The 8,827-nt window shown below is 39.2% G+C and overlaps 1 protein-coding gene across 1 annotated transcript in view; it reads right to left on the bottom strand.

The window, feature by feature from the left end:
- Positions 1–92: 92 nt before the first annotated feature.
- LOC133619354 (uncharacterized) overlaps positions 93–8,827 on the bottom strand; it is a 65,969-nt gene continuing 57,234 nt past the window's right edge. The window contains exon 5 of the mRNA XM_072915269.1: positions 93–675. Coding sequence (XP_072771370.1) covers positions 242–675 — 434 coding nt within the window. The 3' untranslated portion in view covers positions 93–241. The remainder of the gene's footprint in view (positions 676–8,827) is intronic.

Raw genomic sequence — 8,827 nt, 5'->3', positions numbered from 1 at the left:
TTTTCCCTTGTGTGTTCTTATGTGTTTTACTGCGTCTGCTTTATGTGTGAACCTTTTGCAGCACACTGAACAACTAAATGTTTTCTCTCCAGCGTGTGTTCTCATGTGTTTAGTCAAATTGCTCTTAACAGAAAAGCTTTTGCCACAAACTGAACAATTAAATGGTTTTTCACCTGAGTGTGTTCTCATGTGTTCAGTCAAATTGCTCTTAACAGAGAAGCTTTTGCAACAAAATGAACAATTAAATGTTTTTTCTCCTGTGTGTTCTCATGTGCTCAGTTAAAGAGCTATTTCGAGAAAAGCCTTTGCCACAAACTGAACAATTACATGTTTTTTCTCCTGTGTGTGTTCTCATGTGTCGAGTCAAACAGCTATTTTGAGAAAAGCTGTTGCCACAAACTGAACAATTAAATGGTTTTTCACCTGTGTGTGTTCTCATGTGTTTAGTCCAATAGCTATTTTGAGAAAAGCTTTTGCCACAAACTGAACAATTACATGTTTTTTCTCCTGTGTGTGTTCTCTTGTGTCGAGTCAAACAGCTATTTCGAGAAAAGCTTTTGCCACAAACTGAACAATTAAATGGTTTTTCACCTGTGTGTGTTCTCATGTGTTTAGTCAAATTGGTTTTAACAGAAACGCTTTTGCCACACACTGAACACTTATATGGTTTTTCTCCTGTGTGTGTTCTCATGTGTTTAGTCCAATAGCTATTTTGAGAAAAGCTTTTGCCACAAACTGAACAATTACATGTCTTTTCTCCTGTGTGTGTTCTCTTGTGTCGAGTCAAACAGCTATTTCGAGAAAAGCTTTTGCCACAAACTGAACAAATAAATGTTTTTTCTCCTGTGTGTGTTCTCATGTGTTTAGTCAAATTGCTTCTAACAGAAAAGCTTTTAGCACAAACTGAGCAGCTCAAACATGTTTTACCTCTCTTCTTTGTAAAGCATTCAGAGTGTTTGTTGTCAGTGTGAGTCCTCATATCACCTTCACAGTCTGCATCGCTGCTCAAATGTTCTTCAACCTCGTCTTCAGCCTCACTATCTGATAGTGGAGCTAAGAGGTTGTCTACTTGTGGTTTCTCTTCATCATCTTCAGTCTTCACAGAGAGAATACTCAGTGGAAACTTGGTGTAATCAGCTTCCTCTCGTCCTAGAAGACACTCTCCCTCCTGTGTGATGCAGAGTTCCTCCTCTTCCTTTTTAATGCAGGGTGGTTGTGGAGTCTCCTGCTTCAAAGTGGAGCTCCCCCCTAACTGAGGGGAAACTTCTTCTGGATTACCGATCAGCTGCTGGACGTCTGCAAGACACAAACAACAAAAACACACTTTCTTCTACAAACCCTGTTTTCATATGAGTTGGGAAATTGTGTTAGATGTAAATATAAACAGAATACAATGATTTGCAAATCATTTTTAACCCATATTCAGTTGAATATGCTACAAAGACAACATATTTGATGTTCAAACTGATAAAAAAAAAATTTTTTGTTGCAAATAATCATTAACTTTAGAATTTGATGCCAGCAACACGTGACAAAGAAGTTGGGAAAGGTGGCAATAAATACTGATAAAGTTGAGGAATACTCATCAAACACTTATTTGGAACATCCCACAGGTGTGTGGGCTAATTGGGAACAGGTGGGTGCCATGATTGGGTATAAAAAAAAGCTTCCCAAAAATGTTCAGTCTTTCAAAAGAAAGGATGGGGGGAGGTACACCCCTTTGTCCACAACCGCGTGAGCAAATAGTCAAACAATAGTCAACAACGTTTCTCAAAGTGCAATTGCAAGAAATTTAGGGATTTCACCATCTACGGTCCATAATATCATCAAAAGGTTCAGAGAATGTGGAGAAATCACTCCACGTAAGCAGCATGGCCGGAAACCAACACTGAATGACCGTGACCTTCGATCCCGCAGACGGCACCGTATCAAAAACCGAAATCAATCTCTAAAGGATTTCACCACATGGGCTCAGGAACACTTCAGAAAACCACTGTCACTAAATACAGTTGGTCGCTACATCTGTAAGTGCAAGTTAAAGCTCTACTATGCAAAGCGAAAGCCATTTATCAACAACATCCAAAAACGCCGCCGGCTTCTCTGGGCCCGAGATCATCTAAGATGGACTCATGCAAAGTGGAAAAGTGTTCTGTGGTCTGACGAGTCCACATTTCAAATTGTTTTTGGAAATATTCAACATCGTGTCATCCGGACCAAGGGGGAAGCGAACCATCCAGACTGTTATCGACGCAAAGTTCAAAAGCCAGCATCTGTGATGGTATGGGGGTGCATTAGTGCCCAAGACATGGGTAACTTACACATCTGTGAAGGCACCATTAATGCTGAAAGGTACATACAAGTTTTGGAACAACATATGCTGCCATCTAAGCGCCGTATTTTTCATGGAAGCCCCTGCTTATTTCAGCAAGACAAATGCCAAGCCAAATTCAGCACGTGGTACAACAGCGTGGCATCGTAAAAAAAGAGTGCGGCTACTTTCCTGGTCCGCCTGCAGTCCAGACCTGTCTCCCATCGAAAATGTGTGGCGCATTATGAAGCGTAAAATACGACAGCGGAGACCCCGGACTGTTGAACGACTGAAGCTCTACATAAAACAAGAATGGGAAAGAATTCCACTTTCAAAGCTTCAACAATTAGTTTCCTCAGTTCCCAATCGTTTATTGAGTGTTGTTAAAAGAAAAGGTGATGTAACACAGTGGTGAACATGCCCTTTCCCAACTACTTTGGCACGTGTTGCAGCCATGAAATTCTAAGTTGATTATTATTTGCAAACAAAAAATAAAGTTTATGAGTTTGAACATAAAATATCTTGTCTTTGTAGTGCATTCAATTGAATATGGGTTGAAAAGGATTTGCAAATCATTGTATTAGTCATGTACATAGTGTATATACCCCCCCACCTCCCTCATTTTTTGTATATATTGTTTTTCAAATCACCTGAAATGTACATCATTTAGCCATTTTTTTAACACAATTTTTTAATATACATGTTACAGGTTATATAACTTTTATTATTGAATGTATCAAATGTGATGAATATTTTAATGGACCACAATGGAAACAAGCCTTTTGGCTTTTTGTGCCATCCATTTGCCTTTTTAAAGCATTACATGGATTCAATTCTTTAAGATGTCAATAAACTTCTCAATCAATCAAACAATTATTTATTCATTTGAAAACGTAAAAACAGTACCACCAAAAAGCAATTTTAAATATAATCTAAAAGAACAACCAGATATACATTAGTAACAAATAACTAACAATCATATTAACAATAAAATAAAAATAATTATAGCAATATATATTTTCTTTTCCAGCCCTTGATTAGCAGTCTATTTTCTCTCTTTGTAGCGTTTGATGGACGCTACGTCACTACATGGGTGGAAAAATAGCTAAGTTAACGCCACGCTACTGGGAACTGTAGTTAAGCTACATAGCGTCGCTGCTTGTTGTGCACTACTGCTCATCATTGATTCTAACCCGTAAATAAACGCTAGCAAAAGTCAGCTAACAATGCAGGTAATAGGGATGCACTCTATTTCACCTAAAAAAAACTTAGAAATATCCAAACCCTTCCAGCAACTTTTTATATACACGCTGTAAGTATATATGTAATGTAATAACAGGCACATTCATAATAACATGTAATATTTACGTATTTTCATCATTTGTTATCATTTTAAGCAAACGGCGGCAAATTATTTTCACAGACGCATCACAACGTTCGCTATTTCCTTCAACAACACCACCAACTATTACTAATAAAGGCAGACTTCATGAGTGCCATCAAAGAAGACTTTGGGACAAATTATGATCCAGAACCTTATATTTTTGAGCCTGAATATAAGGAGGATGAGCTACAAGTTTTAGAAGCTGAGTGATAAGCAGATCAAGCAATTAGCACTATTGCTAAGTGCTAAACAAAAAATACAAAGTATGAACATAACTCATTTCTATAGAAACTGCCCAAATGCTGAAACTGAACTGAAATGCTGATGGAATAGGGTTGGGTAACATGGCAAAAAATAAATGATCGCGGTTATTTTTTTTGCATACCATCCGATCTCGATTAATATCACTTTTTTTTAATTAAAGGCGGATTGTCCCGTGCGGGATAATAGCGAGTACAGTTGCATCCCTACTATTTACTAGCACAGTATCTTGTAACAGACATTTCCGCCATGTTTGATGGAGGTAATATATGCTCACAGCCGACAAATGTCATTTTGTTCATATCTATAATTGTGTTTATTTGAGGTGTTACGGTACAGGTAACCCACGCTTCGGTCCGCACCTGCTTTTAGGACCACAGTTTTGCTTCTTTTCTGTACATTTTGTGGGGGTAAAGAGAACAACCATTTTTCCTCTCAAAGTTCTTAAAGGGGAACATTATCACCAGACCTATGTAAGCGTCAATATATACCTTGATGTTGCAGAAAAAAGACCATATATTTTTTTAACCGATTTCCGAACTCTAAATGGGTGAATTTTGGCGAATTAAACGCCTTTCTAATATTCGCTCTCGGAGCGATGACGTCACAACGTGGCGTCACATCGGGAAGCAATCTGCCATTTTCTCAAACACCGAGTCAAATCAGCTCTGTTATTTTCCATTTTTTCAACTGTTTTCCGTACCTTGGAGACATCATGCCTCGTCGGTGTGTTGTCGGAGGGTGTAACAACACGAACAGGGACAGATTCAAGTTGCACCAGTGGCCCAAAGATGCGAAAGTGGCAAGAAATTGGACGTTTGTTCCGCGCACTTTACCGACGAAAGCTATGCTACGACAGAGATGGCAAGAATGTGTGGATATCCTGCGACACTCAAAGCAGATGCATTTCCAACGATAAAGTCAAAGAAATCTGCTGCCAGACCCCCATTGAATCTGCCGGAGTGTGTGAGCAATTCAGGGACAAAGGACCTCGGTAGCACGGCAAGCAATGGCGGCAGTTTGTTCTCGCAGACGAGCGAGCTAAACCCCCTATCGACCCTAGCTTCCCTGGCCTGCTGACATCAACTCCAAAACTGGACAGATCAGCTTTCAGGAAAAGCGGATGAGAGTATGTCTACAGAATATATTAATTGATGAAAATTGGGCTGTCTGCACTCTCAAAGTGCATGTTGTTGCCAAATGTATTTCATATGCTGTAAACCTAGTTCATAGTTGTTAGTTTCCTTTAATGCCAAACAAACACATACCAATCGTTGGTTAGAAGGCGATCGCCGAATTCGTCCTCGCTTTCTCCCGTGTCGCTGGCTGTCGTGTCGTTTTCGCTTGCATACGGTTCAAACCGATATGGCTCAATAGCTTCAGTTTCTTCTTCAATTTCGTTTTTGCTACCTGCCTCCACACTACAACCATCCGTTTCAATACATGCGTAATCTGTTGAATCGCTTAAGCCGCTGAAATCCGAGTCTGAATCCGAGCTAATGTCGCTATAGCTTGCTGTTCTTTCCGCCATGTTTGTTTGTGTTGGCTTCACTATGTAACATCACAGGAAAATGGACGGGTGTTTATAACGATGGTTAAAATCAGGCACTTTGAAGCTTTTTTTAGGGATATTGCGTGATGGGTAAAATTTTGAAAAAAACTTCGAAAAATATAATAAGCCACTGAGAACTGATTTTTAATGGTTTTAACCATCCTGAAATTGTGATATTGTTCCCCTTTAAGTTTTTTTTTGCTTGTCATTACAAACACTCTGCAGGAAACAAAGTATCAGTGGTGTACTGAATACTATAAGATTTGTATTTAAAGTTTACATTTACTAAACAATATTTTAAAAGTTTAATAATTATTTCAGGGACAAAATGTTTTAATCCACAAACGCAAAAATGATTTAAAAAAAAAAAATTCAAAAAAAGTGTAGGCAGAGTTTTTTAGTACATGCTGTGTCAGAGGATGAGAAACTTTGCGGACACAAACAAAAAGGTCTGATTGAAAAATATTAAAACACAGGATGACGGTCAATAAAGGCGGATTCACGCAGGATTATACCAAGTATCGTTGCTTGCCTACTGTTTACTACTGCTACTAACTTCTAACATCTGACATTTCAGACATTTTGGATCGAGGTAAAAATGCTAACAGGTTCTTTGTTTACATTGTTCAACAAAGTCGGCTAATTTCTATTTTTAGGGCTTGGAATTCAAACAGCTTTCAAATGAGGGAACGCAACACAATCACCTTCATCTTCGCTTTTCAGATTGTTCTCCGTTGGTGGCGCTGATTCTCTTTCATCTTCTCTTTTAGCGGACGTCGCCATCTTAGCATAGCAGTAGTCGTCCATCTTCTATCACGTCTTCAATCTTCACTTCACATAACACGCCATCGCTCCACACTCAAAGTCCGTTTGGTGGGCTTAAGAAAAGGTGAATAATTGAGGTATTTGATGCTATTTTTGAATCTATAAGATCGTAAATGTGAAACTTCTCCGGAAAGCCACGCCGCTTAGTCCGCCATCTTGGACTTTCCGCTTTCGATGTGTTTGCGCATGCGCCAAAAGTGTGCAACTTCCGATCGACAACTGCACTTAAAAAAATAAAATACCTTTTAAATAACTAGCGACCCTTTTCATCTTTTCTTACATTTCTGGCTCATAATTGAAGTGCTCCTCATCACGAAAACATTTTTGATATCAAAATACTTTGGAGATAGAAATTAAACACAAATCGACAATGTTGTATTCTGTCTTTTAGTGGGTTCAAGCAAACAGCAAGTTGTTTCACAAAGTAATTCTTGTGAAAGTGTGAAACTAATAAAATAATCAACCAGAACTTACAATTAGTCTGACATCCAAAATAGAAAACACATAGATTTCACAAACATATCAGAAGTAATCATACCTCGTTGGCCTCATAAACTCCAAGGGAATAAAGTTTATTTTCAATCCGAGACTCCATTAACGTCTTCCACATCAAACCCTTGTCGTCTCATGCTGCTTCCTTAATTCCCTCACATATTAATTGTCCCCCCAACAACGTGACCAAACCGGAAACAAAACATATATTCCCCACTCAATTGACATGGGTTTGTAACAAAAATAAAGTTAACATAAACTTGCATGAATTAACCCAAGGAAATACCTTTTTAATCACATTATGTGTACAATATGAACTTATCTTTATGCATTGTATTTATTTATTCTCACCAACTATGACATTATATATCAAATATACATGTTGCTTCTGTCAGCAGCTACACTGACATTGATGTGTCTCTGAGAACTGAACACATTTTTATAACTTATAACAAAATGTGTTTATACAGTAACCTGCTCACATGAGTCACATTACAGCAGGGGTGTCAAACTCATTTTAGCTCAGGGGCCGCATGGAGGAAAATCTATTTCCACGTGGGCGGGACGGGTAAAATCATGGCATGATTACTTAAAAATACGACTATGACAACTTCAGATTGTTTTCTTTGTTTTACTTCGGCCCAAAATAGAACAAGCACATTCTAAAAATGTACATATCACAAATAATCCTCTTGACAAAACACTTCGAGTTAGTTGAACATTTAGAGAAAAAAAAAAGGTACATTTTCAAAAACACCTTGAAGAACACAATGAACTAAGACTTAATCTCAGTGTTTCTATTAAACTTTAAGTCACAACCCATCTAGGATGGAACAAAAAACTATATAAAGCATGAATAAAAACTATTCTATGTATCAACTACCTCATTTGTCATTTCCACATATTAATCCTGTGCTAACTCAACAAACCATACAAACTGAGGTAGAAACTATTCAAGAGTGTTGAGTTACTTCCTGTCTTCTAGACATAATGTGTATTGATAGAAGAATAAAAGCAGTGCAAAGTGTGAACAATTTCAACAAAGCACAAGTAAAAAGTTCAAAGACTGACAGTATTGCAGTAAATCACACACTGTTCACTTTCTTTACATTTGCACAGAAGACAATCATTTTCACAGAACTATATCAGTGTGCAGTGTCTTTTGTCAAGATGGTGTCGCTCATGGACGCGACGTCCCAGGCTCTCCCCTTAGGTGCATTGTTTATATTGTTTTTATATAGTTTATTACTAACCCAGACAGCAACCTGCTGGGCGAAGGTTATGTACAGCCAAAACGATTTGATGGAGATTGGATTGCGGTCTGAGCAGGCTATTTCGGTGGATTTTACGAGCCGACACAACATCCCGGAGGAGCTAGCAAGTTCTCGGCAAGGCGGAGGCGAAGAAGCCGTGGCTAAAGGGGCGGCTTGTTAGCCAGACTAAAGCGGAACCCAAACAGACCAGCAATACCAAGTCTATTCCTGGCTAATGCGAGATTGCTCGCTCCTCATGGTGAGGAGGATAAGATGGACGAGGTGAGGCTGCGTGTAGCACAAAACACTGTGATGGATAGCTGCGTTCTATTGTTTACGGAAACCTGGCTAATGTCCTCAATCCTAGACGTTAGCATGGAGCTTACTGGTTACACAACACACAGGCAGGACAGAAACACATCATAGGGTACATCAAACACTGCATAGACACTGTCACAGTGGGCAAACACATACGGGTCTACCCCAAAAGGAAGCCCTGGATGACAAAAGAAGTACAGGGCCTACTCAAAGAGAGAGACAGTGCCTTTAAAGCGCAGGACCAGGCACTCTACAGTGCTGCCAGAGCCAATCTGAAGAGAGGTATCAGAGAGGCAAAAGACGAGCACGGGAGGAGAATGGAAGACCACCTTCAGAGCAACAACACCAAGGAGGTATGGAAAGGAATACAACACATGACCAACTTCAGACCCAGCAACCCCTCGGCTGACGGCGACGCCTCTCGAGCAGGGGAT

The sequence above is a fragment of the Nerophis lumbriciformis genome, linkage group LG20, assembly GCF_033978685.3.
Source record: "Nerophis lumbriciformis linkage group LG20, RoL_Nlum_v2.1, whole genome shotgun sequence".
NCBI lineage: Eukaryota > Metazoa > Chordata > Actinopteri > Syngnathiformes > Syngnathidae > Nerophis > Nerophis lumbriciformis.
The sequence above is the reverse complement of the archived record's forward strand: the minus strand, read 5'-3'. Positions and strand labels throughout refer to the sequence as shown.